The 15,529-nt window shown below is 40.4% G+C and overlaps 1 protein-coding gene across 1 annotated transcript; it reads left to right on the forward strand.

Moving 5' to 3' along the window:
* Nucleotides 1-1,135: 1,135 nt before the first annotated feature.
* LOC108668253 lies at nucleotides 1,136-15,523 on the forward strand. The gene is made up of 9 exons (XM_018155433.2): nucleotides 1,136-1,225; nucleotides 2,152-2,193; nucleotides 3,010-3,111; nucleotides 4,653-4,764; nucleotides 6,629-6,769; nucleotides 8,742-8,855; nucleotides 9,521-9,673; nucleotides 14,329-14,597; nucleotides 15,115-15,523. The coding sequence occupies exons 1-9, from the start codon at nucleotides 1,175-1,177 to the stop codon at nucleotides 15,205-15,207; spliced, it is 1,077 nt and encodes a 358-aa protein (XP_018010922.1). The 5' UTR covers nucleotides 1,136-1,174; the 3' UTR covers nucleotides 15,208-15,523.
* The last annotated feature ends 6 nt before the right edge of the window (nucleotides 15,524-15,529 follow it).

A 15,529-nucleotide genomic window follows, 5' to 3' on the forward strand; every position in this document is an offset into this window, starting at 1 on the left:
TACATATGTGACGAGGCTTCATGCGTAATGTGCCACGCTTAAGCATTCTGGCTGCTGCGTAGCCTTGTCGATACCACGAAGTTTTAAAGGGTTGCTCAGTACTCTGAACTTTCGTCGTTTATTTTTACCACAGCTTCTATACATGACTTGCTTTATCATCTAAGAAAGATGGAATAGTTCTACCCATAGACAAAAATCATAACTGATGGCTTTTTCTTATCGCGATATTACTCTGCTTTAAAATGTGGTCAAAATTCACGTTTCGCTCTCCGATTGCCAGCTACTGCCGTGATCATGGGTTATTTGAAAGCACCTGTTCTCTCGCTTTGCGTGGAAATGCCTGCTTAGGAAATATGCCTTCTTGTATACATTGTAAATACTTGTTCTACAATCGTCTATTCGAAATAAAAAATGCGGGAGTTTCTTAATGAACAGCGATGCGACTTAGAGCCTCTTTATAATCTAGGCTCATTTGGGTGCGTGTTCGTTCTGTATGTTGTGAACTGAGGTGTTGGGAGCAGGAGTGCCGTTCGAGGAAGATTTGATTCCTTTACTTCACAAACTCCTCCTGATATTTACCCATTAGAATACCGGAATTATCACTTGTGTGTACAATTACGATATTGCAGAGACTGGCCAGATCACTGACACAGTCTTAATGAGCTATCTGATTACTCTCTGGGATCACTCGCAGCGATAGGGATTGTTGTTTTTCCAGTTAGACAGTTTCCCAGTTTTTTAATGGTTTGTGAACACGTCGATGTTCTCCGATTTCGTTGGAATCGCATATCACCAGCCAAATCCTTATTTTCTCCCTTTCCTTATTTTTAACTCTGATTCTTTTGTCTCGACGAGCTTCGTCAACAATTCTTATTGTTCTTAAATACCAGAAGTATCCTATAATTGTGAAGACACCACATCTTATTACATCAAATATGTAAATCCAGTTCAGACCTTTGATGTCTTAAAATTTTGTTGGCTAATAGAACGTTGTGGATGATGCTATTCTTCTATTATGGTTGTCGTACTCTACTGGTATAACGGTAGTAAGGATTGTGTGTGTAGGTAAAATATGGTAAAATAACATTTAATACAAAACCTAATGAATTTTTTTACAGTGACTATTATCATTGTTTGAAAGTTGTTAAAAGTGAAAAGAAACCTTATAGTCAGAATGATGAAGGAGCTTCGCATAAAGAACATCCTCGCTGGCCTCTTCACTTCGGTGAGACTGTCGTCAACTTATGTTTGTTCATGAGACATGTCATCAAAATATACGGTGTTAAACTTAGCTATTTTGCTGCGTGACAATTGAATGACGAGCAAACACTTATTGGATTCTCGGTGCATGCTTCATTTTTGCTTATTTATCTTTAATGCAATTGTGTATATAACATATTGTATGACCGCGTTGAAATGTTCACAGGTTACATGCCTCAAAATTAAAACCAGTCGGCATTAAATACCAGATATCAAATATGTTTGAAACCTTTCTTAATAGATTGTCAATGAGAGTTTATTTTTATTACGGGAATTCGTTTTACACAGGCCGACTTTGCGAATGCTAATTCCTAAATATTTTATTTTATAGGAGCTAACTAAATGCACTTAATGACAATTATGCATAGACGAACATAATTTTTTATATTTTAATTTAGGAAAATCATCTGACATAATCAGCTGCGAGATCCTCAATAATAATCAATTTGAAAATTAATTGCAATGAATTGACATTCTTGAAACTCACTCAGTTGCCAACGGCTAACATATTTTTTTGAGAAGGTACATCGAGCATATTTTTGGTTGTCATAAATTTCCCAAAAGTTCCTTTCATTAATAAGCATCGTCTATGCGAGTTAATTTAAGAGCACTGAAAATTTATTGAGATTCGCTTTTACCATTTGCCAGTCTCACAAAAATGTCCTCACTTTAATTGCACGGTTACTGCTTCTTTTTGCACCACAAACACTACGTATCTTCTTGTATAGTTATCATGATTAAATCAACTTCTAATGCAGCAATCCAATTCTGAATATATCCGAAGATAGTTGTTATTATTTCTTATTCTAATGCCTTATGTACTGTTATTTACATTAATTTATTTTCCCAATACTGTTCTCGCCTTTCATTTTAACTTATTCTGTGTTGCAGGCGCTGTGCTTTGGACTCTCCATGGCGTCGTATCCCGACAGCGTGAGTACCGTGAGCTGCTACAATATTCTATTTGCTAGTTAGATTACCACTTGTCCATAATCCGTTTGGTGCGGTTATGTTTTATTAAGTTAACTTTCGTGCAAAAAAATGTTACAGCTAGGCTCTAAGTTTCTTTAGACCCAAAATGCTCGCATTTTTTATTTTTTTTAACAACGCATGTTCCCCTGATGTTAGAGTAGAAGATTAGAGCATTTACACCGTGGGACTTTATATATATCGAAATTTACATTCTTGTATATAATATATACAAAGTTATGGGCAAAGTTTGAACATTTGTAAAATTTTACAGAAAGTTTTTGTTTGTTCTAGTTGAGACATGAGATAATTTTAGGTTTTGGTCAATTAAAAATGGAACTGAAAGATTCCATTTGTAATTAATGTTGTGTGCTCAATTAATTAGTCATTAATTGAATACAGTTATCATGATCAATCCGATCATTTGATTGGAAATGATTTACGATCACGTTCACGAAACTACGTTTAATCTTTCGCATTCAGCAACATCGAATCGATTAATTGCACGTCGGAAGCATAACACGTCTGTGCTCTTTGACCGAGCCAAATTGTGTCAGTGTAACCTATTCTGAATCAAACACACACTGAAGTACATCGATACATCAACAAAGTCAAATTTAATTCTCTAACTGTGATCCACGCACTTTCACCCAAAGCCCACTCATAGCCTTATATAAATCCTTGAAAAAAATCTTAACTTTTCATCGCTTACAGATACGAACTTTATTTGTAATTATTAACCTTCAACATTTCTAGTAATTCACCCATGTTCACCCGCAGGTAAACGTGGCTTCGCGCTCGTCTGGACTGCAGGGCTGTCGGGCGACCACCACTTCCGTGCGCTTCAGGACCCTGACGATGCGAGGGCCGAAATCGATGGTGGTGAGCCTTGCAAATACAAAAAAAAAAACACTTGCAGCACTCCCAGCGGAAAGTATATAGACCCTATCAGGTCATATACATTTTTTCAATATCAAGCTGGAAACATGTTTGAGACATAGCGATTTATCCCCTGCCGATTTTGTTCCACGAATTTTTGCATATTGCTCCATGATATTGTGAATTATTTTTCGAGTCGTTTACCTGTCATCACTTTTTTCATGCCGGTATATTGAATTTCATTCATTTGAGTAGAATTAATACTCGTATTTTGAGCTAATGCATGAATCACACTCGCTGTTTACATATTTTATGAGACTTAATAAATGATTAACAGGTGGAGCAACGTGAGTCTTTCCTTTAAACATATGGACGAAAACGTGTCCATATATCCTTACCGACGCTAACGTGTGTCCTTCCTTCGGACGTACCGACACTAACTTGTGTCCATCTATCAGACGTACCGACGCTATACAACGTGAGTCCTTCCTTCAGACGCAACGACGCTAACGTGTGACATTTCTTCAAACGCACATACGATAACGTGTGTCCTACCATTAGATATACACATGCCAACGTGTGTCCTTCCTTGAGACGTATATACCCGCGCTAGAGTGTGTCATTCCTCCGACGTTACGACGCTAACGTGTCCTTCCTTCGGACGTACTGATGCTAACGAGGAAAGAACACACTAACGTGTGTCCTTCCTTTAGACGTACCAAGGTAAACTTGAGTCCTTCTCTCAGACATTACGACGCTAACTTGTGTCTTTCCTTCAGACGTACCGACGCTAACGTGTGTCCTTCTCTCAGACATTACGACGCTAAAGTGTGTCCCTCCTTCAGACCTACCGATGCTAACGTGTCTTCTTCCTTCTGACGTACCAACTCTAATGTATGTAATTTCTTCAGACGTACCGATGGTAACGTGTATCCTTCTCTCATATATACCGATGATAACGTGTGTCCTTCCTTCAGCTGTACCGACGCTAAAGTGTGTGCTTCTCTCAGACGTACCGACGTTAACGTGTGTCTTTCCTTCAGTACTACCGACGATAACGTGTGCCCTTTCTTCGGAGGTACCGACTCTAACGTGTGTCCTTCCTTCAAACATACCGAAGCCCGAAGCTAATGTGTGTCCTTCCTACAGACGTAACGACGCTAACGTGTGTCATTCTTAGACATTCCGACGATAACTTATGTCTTTCCTTAAAATGTAACGACGCTAAAGTGTGCCATCCCTCCAGACGTACCAACGCCTAACGTGTGTCCTTCCTTCTGACGCAACGACGCTAACGTGTGCCCTTCCTGCAGACGTAAAGACGGTAACATGTGTCATTACTCCAGACGTACTGACGCTAACGTGTGTCCTTCCATCAAACGTACCGACGCTAACATGTATTATTTCTTGAGACGTGCTGACGGTATCGTGCGTCCTTTATTCAGACGTACCGACGCTAAAGTGAGGCTTTCCTTCAGACGTACCGACGCTAACGTGTATTCTTCCTTCAGACGTACCGACGCTAACGTGTATCCTTTCTTCAGACGTATCGACGCCTTCCGATCACGGCGAGCGATTTGGCCTCCGTAACGACTGCGTCCAATAACATCGCAGCTTCGGATGTGGTTCAGTGCGCAAGAATGTCTGCTTTGGCAAGTGAGAAACCTACTTTTAATTCCATCATGGGGGAAAGCATTTTTCCTTTTATCGGAGAATGACGCACTAAGTCCGAGAGACACTTATTATTAGCTTTTAATTTGTTATTGCTATTTCACTACTTGGATAACACCAAAAGGTTATCGCAAACGATATCTGATGATAAAATGTTTAGTTCTACTGACAGAATATTGGTAGCAGCCTTCAGGATGAACTTACCTTGCATACGGGCAAGGCTGACCAGACCAAAGGCGGCGATCTACTGTATCACCGATACAACGACGCGGTTTCGAGTCTTGACTTCCGGGCTTATTTAGGCATGATTCTCACCTTTCTGCCTGACACGTGTCAGGCATATGCCAGTAACGGACCGTTCCCAGCTAGGTGCATTTGCATGTTTAGTTCGGTCACGGGTCGTCCTCCCTTTCAGTCCCTTTCGTAGTCCTTACTTCGGTCCCTTTCGTTGTTCTTACTTCAGTCCATTTCGTAGTCCTAACTTCAGTCCCTTTCGTATAGTCCCAACTTCAGTCACTTTCGTAGTCCCAACTTCAGTCCCTTTATTAGTCCTCACTTCAGTCCCTTTCGTAGTTCTCACTTCAGTCCCTTTCGCAATCCTTACTTCAGTCCCTTCATTAGTCCACATTTCAGTCCCTTTCGTAGTCTTAACTTCACTCTCTTTCGTAGTCCTCACTTCAGTCCCTTTCGCAGACCTTACTTCAGTCCCTTTATTAGTCCTCACTTCAATCCCTTTCGTAGCCTCACTTCAATCCCTTTCGTAGTCCTTACTTCAGTCCCTTTCGCAGACCTTAATGACCTTACTTCAGTCCCTTTATTATAGTCCTCACTTCAATCCGTAACTTCAATCCGTTTCGTAGTCCTCACTTCAATCCCTTTCGTAGTCCTGACTTCAATCCCTTTCGTAGTCCTTACTTCAGTCCCTTTCGCAGACCTCACTTCAGTCCCTTTATTAGTCCTCACTTCAATCGGTTTCGTAGTCCTCACTTCAATCCCCTTCGTAGTCCTTACTTTAGGCCTTTTCGTATTGTTTTCATCATTTCAGTTCTTTTCTTCCCATGCCAGTGACGTCCCGGTCTAAATATCTTTTGCCTTGATCGTGGCTTGACCGTTCTTGGCATGACAAGTGCTTTGCACGGCTGGTGTGCAAGCTTCTATTGAAATGCAGTAAATAATATTGGACTGGACCGTGACTGGTGGGGGCTGGGCAGTATGTTGTGAATCAAGCCTAATTATGAAACTTTTTGCGCACGTTTGTAATTATCAGTCGACTTTGACGAAACAAAATGTTAGTTGAAAGATACGATCAGCTAAGGTCTGATTGGCCCAAATTTAGGGACCTGACATAATGTAATCAGCTCCATATCATAAAGCATTTAATATATTATTTGTCAATGTATCTTAATGTGTAAACAAACTATGTATCCTTATATGTATCAAAACCATGTTAACAACTCTCCATTGTTTTGCAAATTTATTATGACGTGTTTTCAAGTGGTTGTGCCAAAGTTGCCTTCAATTGGGGGAACTTTATGCCATACTTCTAAACAATTCGAAACCTATGTTAAGTATTGGTTGGGTTAGAGTGAGGCATAATAAAATTACTATCTGATTTCGGTTTTCCCCTCTGACTAGCTAATTATTATCGACATTAAAAATTCAGTTCACAAGGTGATCCATCAACAAGCATGTAAACTCAGTAATAAGGAGCAGTGATTGCAAAATCTGTTTTTACTCCTGCGGCTCTTGTGAGATACAAATTCAATGACATATATTAATCACTTAAGCATTAATCCCATTTCTGTGAATCACATACAAAATTACCACTAAGCGAATTAAATTTTTCCAGATATGACTGCCTTTGCGTTCGATGGAACCTGCACGGCTTACCAATTCAACAGGAAGCTCTGCTCCTGTCTTGGTGGCGAGAAAGTCATTTACGTTGCGAATTCCAGCGTTTCCTACGGACCCCCTGCAACTGTGCCTTTCAGTGAGTCCCTGAGATACTTGTATGGATAAGCTGTAACATTAATGTGTATGCAAATTAATGTGTATGCAAATAAGATGCAAAATTCGTAGTTCAGTTGACCAGCATCACATAAAATCATGTTACACATTACAATTTTCACTGGAATAATAGATGAACGTAGAATTAGGATTTGATTTGTGCAGCAGAGAATTTGCTCTAAAGTCGAAATGTCAGCGATCGCGGGAACCCTGAAATAAATAAATGTGTTAAGGTTTTAGTTGCTTGAGTGAACTATTTCTGATTCCACAACCAAATACAATAAATTCATCGTCATCTGACTACATCCATCTGTATTCACAAGACTCTCGCGTAACTCCCACGTAAATCATAAATAACACCTAGCAGGCTAGCGTTAGAGGGCAAAAGTGTTGTTCAAGTGACTTTATTATGCGCGGCCGGGACTTACACTAATCTTGAGCCTAAAGGCAATTTTTCACGCGGCTAGTATTAGCTGCGGGTACGCGCTGCAAGTTTTTGCACTCCCAGTTTTGCCGGCTGAAAGCTTAATTACGAGGATAATATTTGGTAAACAGTATTTTTGCATCCGCAAGTGCCAGTTCGTCGTACAGACCTCGTTCAAAGCCGTCGAGAGAGGTCTGTGCATGGTTGAATATGGAACGTAACGGTAACGACGAGATTGAGGAAGCGTTTGATGAAGCAGGCAATGGAACCTGCTGAGGAGGTGAAAAACTATGTAGATCAGCGTAGAGTTTGCGTAAGAGAAATGATAAGGTACGGTTCAAGTTTCAAAACACTACTTTCTCCATTAGTTTTTGCTGGAATATTCATCGCGACGCATATTATACCGTAGATCATACATTTGAAATATTGATAAGAACAGTTCAATATCATTCGAACACCTCTTGGCGTTCTTTGAACTGGCGCCGTTGGGACAAGACAGAGTTTATAACATTAGAAATATTCGCCCCCTAGAGCGATATAGAGTGGCACAGATGGGCACATTACGGTTACTGCAGCATCACTGCCAATACTTGGTGGCACATTATCAACCTGTACTGCTTCAGACGCATTTGCATCAGCTACTTACTGAAAAAAATAATCTCAATATTTTGAGTGCAAATATATGCATTGAATACTCTGATCTAATTCTAGCCCCATGTAAAAGCACCCTGACTTTCGCCACATGGCCCTCAGCAGACCTTGCCTGTCAACATTGAGTGCGGGGGGTGTCTTGAAAAAGTTAGAAGTTCAGCGTGAAAGCTCGCATTTGTGGAGTTCCGATGGATATGATTGAGTTAAGGAAAAATAAAGGCCGGTAACTCTGAGCCAGTGTGAGTTCAGGTTTACTAATATCCACATGAGGGGGTGAATGTGCGTGTCCTTACCGGTGTGTATCTTGGATTATTGTAGAGAGTAAGTGTAGGCGTGCGCATTTAAATGTGAGCTTAGTTTATGCCATGCGCTAAACTACCGCTATGGTGATTATTTCAGGGTCTTATACGTTTTCAGTAGGATGTTCTTCCTCTATTTAGGGAAATTGTGCATAGTATAGTAATCTCGTAAACGTTCGGGGTTACACTGCAGAACCAGTTGTGCACAACGGTTTAGGACCAAAGTATATGAAATAACAATCACTTGTATAAATAGTACTGAGAGACAATCGTACCCAAACTTTGGATACTAAATCTTACGATAAGCGAGGTATAATCACACAAGTCGCTACCACTACATAGCTCCAAGGTCTTTCCAGCTAATAGCGAGCAGGTGACACCATCGGTCAGGTTCCCTGGAGATTGTGCTCATACCTTTCCTTAAAACTTATTGGCGCTCATTCCTCATGCTAACCTCCGACCAAATATTCACTTGCCTAGGATAGTTATTTGTTATCCACCTCTATTAAAAAGACCCTTCTGTTTAACAAATCGTTTAACCTTGACAGTAAATCGTGGTTTACCTATGTATATCTCAACAGGTACCGCTCCCTACATCAACACCACTGTCGAAAACATCGTATTCAAGAAGTACCAGCTCGTGAATTTCTTCTCGGATGTCCTTTCTCAAGATTTGCAATCATTTGACGGATATGGTAAGTAGTTTAAAATGTCTGAAATACTTATTGCTCGTGTCAAACTAAAAGGAACAATCTTAAGTTCGCTCAACACCGCTTTAACAATACCTAATCTTGAGGAGGTATAGTTTCTTTAATCCAGTAAAATTTGAAGCAGCGCTTGAACTGTGCACCACGCACCGTAGGTGGCAGGCACGTAATAGGAATGTCTCCTTGTCCTGATGACATCTGCCGCTGAGTTTGTTTGAAATGTTACCAATTATTTTGCTCTTACGCACGTCATTCCCATAATCACGATGAAATGGAGCTGATCTTCATTTTTGCCAAGTGAAAGTTTGACATGGGGACTGTTAAGAGTGCAGAAACTAGCTTATTATAGGCTCTATGCACCTGATTTATTGATGGGAGCTGCCAGCCTCAAGATGGTAAACACGACACGATAGAATTTGATTTTATTTCTCCATCTTTATTTTTTCAGTTATCGTCTTCTGCTGCCGCCTTATGAGTGGCACTGAGTATTTTAGCGCGCGAAATTTTCAAAGTTATTAAAAAATTTATTATTAGTTTTCGGCATACGATTTTAAAACGTACATTAATTCAAACTTTAAAATTCAATCAAATTGCACTCTATAGTTGTATTATATTCTAATTAAATAAGCAATGATAGATTATTTTCCCTCCAGCGGTCCAAAATCCCCAGTACTATTATGTCTTACCTCGAGAAGACGGTTTCAACGCTGCTCCTGTCTACTATTTGGACGTGGCTTCTTGCGTCACTGACACCCCATGCGGGATGCCCGTCCTCGTCAACACAATTTGGCCGACTTATTACATACGTGAGCACCAGAGCACATAATTTGTTTTCATAACTAAGGGAACAAATAAGCGTTGTGTTTGCTGGTTATACCAATAACCATTGTGTTTGCCAGTTAGTCCAATAACCAATGTTATAATTGCTGCAAAAATTAGAATGAGGTGTCATACATGAGTACCGAGGAGTCCAACTAAACTTACTTCAGCTTATGGGAAAAGCTGGTACGATGAACTTAAAAAAAATTAATCGCCATCGTAAGATATTAAATATTTGCTTAGCGATGAAAACAATTTCGCATGTTTAACTAGTTGGTTAAACAGTATTTTGTTAATAAACACTCTGTGAATGGGATAGCCGTGACAAAAAGACAACACTAAGTCAGACAGACGTGGACAATTAGAAAGGCTCTTATTAGCAGAGTTGAAAATGTTCAAACACTAAGTTTAAACGATCCCAAATAAGATCTTGCCTCTTCCGCTTCAAATCAATTTGGGGCTAGTGGAACAGTTTGTAAAAACATTAAGCAAAATGGAAATTGTTTCAAGTATATTCATGAAAAATTTCCTGGTCTATCTTATGCTAAGCTGAAAGAGGGAGTTGGGCCATACATACATACATAAGAAAACTTATAGAAGATGAAACCTTCGTCATAGAATAGAAATGGGAGAAAAGATTACCCGGAATTCATTTAAACTAGTTGTAACAGGCTTCCTTGGAAACAGAAGAAATTCCATGTCCTGATTGCTGAATTGTTACAAAACTACAAAATGTTGAGCTACAATGAGTTCTGAGTTCATTTGCTTCACTCACACGTGGATTACTCTCCAGAAAATCTTGGAGCTGTAAATGAGGAACAAAGAGATGTTTTCATCAAATATTTGAGAAATGGAGAGCGGAAATCCAAGTTGACGAAATATCATGATGGCAGACAACTGCTGTATGTTAATTATCAAAAATTCAAATGAACACAGCCAGAAAGAGTAAAAATTTAAATAATGACATCAAAAAGTTTAATAACAATATCAGTGAAAACATCAAGAGGCATAAAAGGGAGAAATGGAAAACATTTGTAGCAGAAGACTGGGACCAAAAGAAAAACACGGATAAATACTGGATAGTGATCAAGGGAACTCAGAGTAAGACCGAGGGAAGACCCTATCAAAATTTGGATGCCTGTCAGCCGCTGGCTCAGGGTCGCCCCAAATTCTTTTTGCGGTGTAAATTAGAAGCTCTATGTCCGCTTTAGGTTCCGGTTGCCGGAGCGAAATAAGCGCCGAAAGAGAATCTTGTGAAATACCCGTCGAGCTTGGGGCGATCGTGGGGCTGTCTCTTATACACATCTAGATGTGTATAAGAGACAGCAGCGCCACAACTAAAGGCAGGGGCTAGTCGCGCTCGCGCTATAAGAACTCAGGCCAGCTACTGAGCAGGGTAAGCCAATGGTGGCCTGGCCAGCCGCTGATTTCGTGTGTCATTTGACCCTTATATTTTTTCCCATGAAACTACCCAAAATAGCTACTACTGGGCGGCTAATTATGAGATGCGGCCATTTCACATCTGAATCATCTCTAATCCGAGACTGGCAACCGAAACCAGACCGTCTGCCGCGGCTAAATTTTGACAGGGGAGCAACTAACATCGTGATAAAATTCGGAACGAAGCTGAAAAAGAACAAGAAAGAAATTGCGGAAGGTTTCGAAAAACTATGCACGAGATCCGCAAAGTAGGTGAGCAGCAGGCTCAAAAGAACAACTAACAGAAAGCTGAAAAAGATTCAGAGAAAAGAGGTTGTAATCACTAATGATGAGGTGAAGAAGGCAATAGCAAGATCAAAAAGCAAGAAATCAGAGGGTCCGGACGTAATAATACCGCTACACTTGAAACATCGAGGACCAGCGGCCATATATAAAACACCTAACAAAGTTATTCAATGAAGTGGACAACAGGAAAAACAGACCAGAACAGTGAAAATTAGCAAGAAAAATAGCCATATCAAAGCCAGGAATAGATCGCGCAACATCGGCATGTCGTACAGACCGATCTCGCTTCTTTCGCCAATTGTGAAGGCACTGGAAAGAGTTCTTTAGGACAAAGTTGTAAACGACATTCCCAATATCCAACACATACATTGATACAAAAGAATGCATTCAACAACATCGGCACTACCCAAAATAAACGATGTCATCTGTGCAGGTTTCAAGGAAAAGGCATCTCCCAATCGAACGATATTGGCGGCCTTAGATATGAGTAGCGCTTTCGACACAATCAATTATGAAAGCATGATAGAAATGCTGCTGCTAACAACAATAACTAAACAGATTTTTAAGTTTCTAGCAAAATATCTAATAGGACGGAAATGTTATGTGGACTACTACGGAAGCAAATCAAGACAAAGAACCTATCATATAGGGGTCCCTCAGAGGGAGTGCTGTCCCCAGTACTGTTTAACGTATACATGGCGGACCTACCAACACCGCAAGAAGAGGGAATTGAAGTGGTGACCTATGCCGACGACATCACGGTATTGGTAAGTCATAAAGATCTACGGGCAGCCAAATACAACATCACTACTTACCTTAACAGCCTTTCAGAATGGATAGAGAACAACCACCTGTTGCTCAACACAAAGAAAACTCAAGTCGCACTATTAACACCGGATCCCAAGCAGTACAGCGTCAACCTGGAACTCAATGTGAGAGGAACAACGTTGGAAATGGAGAAACATACGAGAATCTTGGGATTGACTTTCGATCCAAAGATGACATACTCTGAACATGTAAGAATAACTGCGAGCAAAGCAAAGAAAAACGTCAACATATTAAAAGCCCTATCAGGAGCTGAAGGATACGAAAACTATTGTTCATACCAACAAGGCGATGCTGATACATCCAGTTCCAGAGTATGGAAGTACATCCAGTTCTGATACATCCAGTTCCAGAGTATATGGGGTCCCAGAACATCGGACAGGGGCTGGCATAAGATTCAAACTATTCAGAACTCTGCCCTGAGAATCGCCACGAAACACACACGCGACACCAACGCACAAAATCTGCACAACGAAACAGCTGTCCTGCCCCTGAAGAACCACGTGCAGATGACGGCCTCGCAGCTGAGGGAGAAGAGTTAACTGGAAGAACACCCACTGAGAAGTATGATAAATCAAAAGCCAATCAGACTCATGAAAAAGACCATATACAACAGTGCGTATAGCATAAAAGTGTGCGACTGCAACAACAACAATAGTGATAGCAGCGTGGAGGTGAATAGAAACATGAAGACGTTGCATACCACCGCAGTTGAGAGATATCTAGAGTCGAGAACACCCAACAAGATTCTAAACGCACCAGCACCTAAAGTGAACGTAACAGAGAGGACTTTGGACCGAGGCATGAGGCGTACATTGGCGCAGTTAAGGGCGGGGAAATGCCCAATGCTTAGAGAATACCTCAATAAGATCGATGAGGCTAATTACCCAACACCATCATGCCCTCTGTGTCAAAACCACACCCACAACACACAACATCTGTTTGGGTGTGCTGAAATTCCATCCAGCCTGCAGCCTGAAGATCTATGGAATAAGCCAGTGGAAGTGTCCCAACTGATCATGCAGAGTGTGGCAAGACCGGCTCGACGCTCCGGAGGGGGATGGGCCTGGGCAGCACTCAGTCGAGTAACGTAATGATGTTGTACTTGAAAACAGGCGAAGAACATCATAAATAGCTCTAATTGAAAAAGAAAGCCTTTCTATAAAACTACATAAAGATCATTCAACAAAATAGTGACAATTTATATTGAGTGTTTTTTTTGCAGTTCTGTGTTGTCAGCAAATGTCACCATAACTAATGTTTCACTAAGAAAAAAAAAATGTCACGAAAACTAATAATGGAATCTGAATGAATGCTTAATATAACATACACAATAATGTCTTAGTCAACATAATACGTCATGCAAGGTCATGAAAGAAAATGAAAGAATTCATTTACGTTAATTGAGCCTCTTCATCTATTTTTTTGGAGTCAACATAACGGAGACTTGCGACGTGTTTAAATAGGATGTGAAGAATTTCCCCCGTTGTTATTGTTATCCAATCGAGCATGTCTGCAATGGACGTGTGGCGGTAATACGCGGTTAACGTATTTATTTGTGTATCTTAGATTACATCAAGATTTGAGAATAAACTTAAATTTTTCGTGTTTTGGGGCCCTGAGAAACCCCCAACATTCCAACGATACCTTATAGGTTTAGGGTTACTGATAAAGCTTATGAAAACACTTCATTCCACTACGGTCTTCTAATTATCGAATTAAATAATCAACGTAGTGTAGACTATTATACTGAAAAAACACTCCTGAATAATTCTCGGCTTCATCTTCTTCACTGCTTCTACTCAAACTTGAGCTCGTCCTGAAACCTGAGTTTCGAAGCTTTACTCCGCTCAGGCTTTCCGCGGCAAAACAATCATCTATCCTTGGCCTTCCGCACTTTATTTCCTCTGAACTCTAAACCAAATGACAATAAGAAATTACGAAAAAAACATAATTCTAAGCAAATATTACTGCCTCATCATCAATGATCAACTATTTCTATCCCTTACAGTCTTACACTGTGATGTCGACCTCACACTTCAATGATAATTTTTAAGTTGCAGTGAGTTAATTAATTAATTTCAATTTGCAGTAAACGAATGCGGCAAAACCATCCAACTCTCGCCTCAAAATAGAGGAGATAAATTTTTGGTGTACTCACATCCCGGGCTTGGATGCAAGGCTTTCCCCGATGGTCCGACCTACAACTGCAACGTCACCTTCACGTCACCTACTACACTGTTCGTTCTCTATGCTGGTTATTTTTCTGGCGCTGACGGGTCTTGCGACGGCTACACGCTGGGCCTTGAAAGAATTCTGCACGGCACTTCAGAAAACGTTAATTTGTGCACCGATGAATGGGTCAGTTATAGAAAGCGCTGTACCGTCTCCTCACATTACAAGAATCGAGTTATTCGAAGAATTTATTTGCACACAATTTCAGTGAAGATTTATGTGCAAGTTATTTGCAATCGCATTGAGTCACGACCTTATTGTGAAATTACTCAACATTGGTCCCAGCTAAATAATCACTCTAATTTCAATCATAATTGTAAAAATTTTTTAAATAGGTTATTTATTCGTTCTTCGCATTTGAAAGTTAATTTCCTTCGTTCCCTGCCACATGCACTCTATTGCAGGGCTGCATTAGTTTATACATTTTTTTGTCTAATAACTTGTTCGCTGTCACCTGCTGACTCCTCTATCATTCGTTTTGCATTACCGTTCGAAATCAAATCTCATTCATTGTTTATTAGAAATAAATCGAAAAAATGTCTACACATTGTTGGTCTTGAAAAAATAATAAATCACTAGAACATATATAATCACTCTGTGCCTCAGAGTTAAAATTACCACCTAATATGGTTTTAATTTTCAGCGCGACATCTTCGATTCTGTAACAATCACTCTCCGAGGCACTGCCGCGGCGAAGACGTTCAAAGCGGGGTTCTCTTTTTATATGAGTTATTGACGGACTAGTGTCTATACGTGTCTTCCGCCTAGTCCCATAATGATGAGACTGGCCGCCTAGTGTCTACGTGTCTACCACCTAGTCTCATAAGTGATGAGACTGGCAGTATAGTGTCTCCGTGTCTACCACCTAGTCTCATAAGTGATGAGACTGGCAGCCTAGTGTCTACTTGTCTACCACCTAGTCTCATAAGTGATGAGACTGGCAGCCTAGTGTCTACGTGTCTACCACCTAGTCTCATAAGTGATGAGACTGGCAGCCTAGTGTCTACGTGTCTACCGCCTAGTCTCATAAGTGATGAGACTGGCAGCCTAGTGTCTAC

Source organism: Hyalella azteca, unplaced genomic scaffold (assembly GCF_000764305.2).
Source record: "Hyalella azteca isolate HAZT.00-mixed unplaced genomic scaffold, Hazt_2.0.2 contig17938, whole genome shotgun sequence".
NCBI classification, from domain to species: domain Eukaryota; kingdom Metazoa; phylum Arthropoda; class Malacostraca; order Amphipoda; family Hyalellidae; genus Hyalella; species Hyalella azteca.

Coding starts and splice junctions, on each gene's coding strand:
- LOC108668253 (XM_018155433.2), top strand. CDS start 1,175: ATGATGAAGGAGCTTCGCATAAAGAACATCCTCGCTGGCCTCTTCACT. Junction 2,194..3,009: donor TGGCGTCGTATCCCGACAGC/GTGAGTACCGTG, acceptor GTTCACCCGCAG/GTAAACGTGGCTTCGCGCTC. Junction 8,856..9,520: donor GCAATCATTTGACGGATATG/GTAAGTAGTTTA, acceptor TTTTCCCTCCAG/CGGTCCAAAATCCCCAGTAC.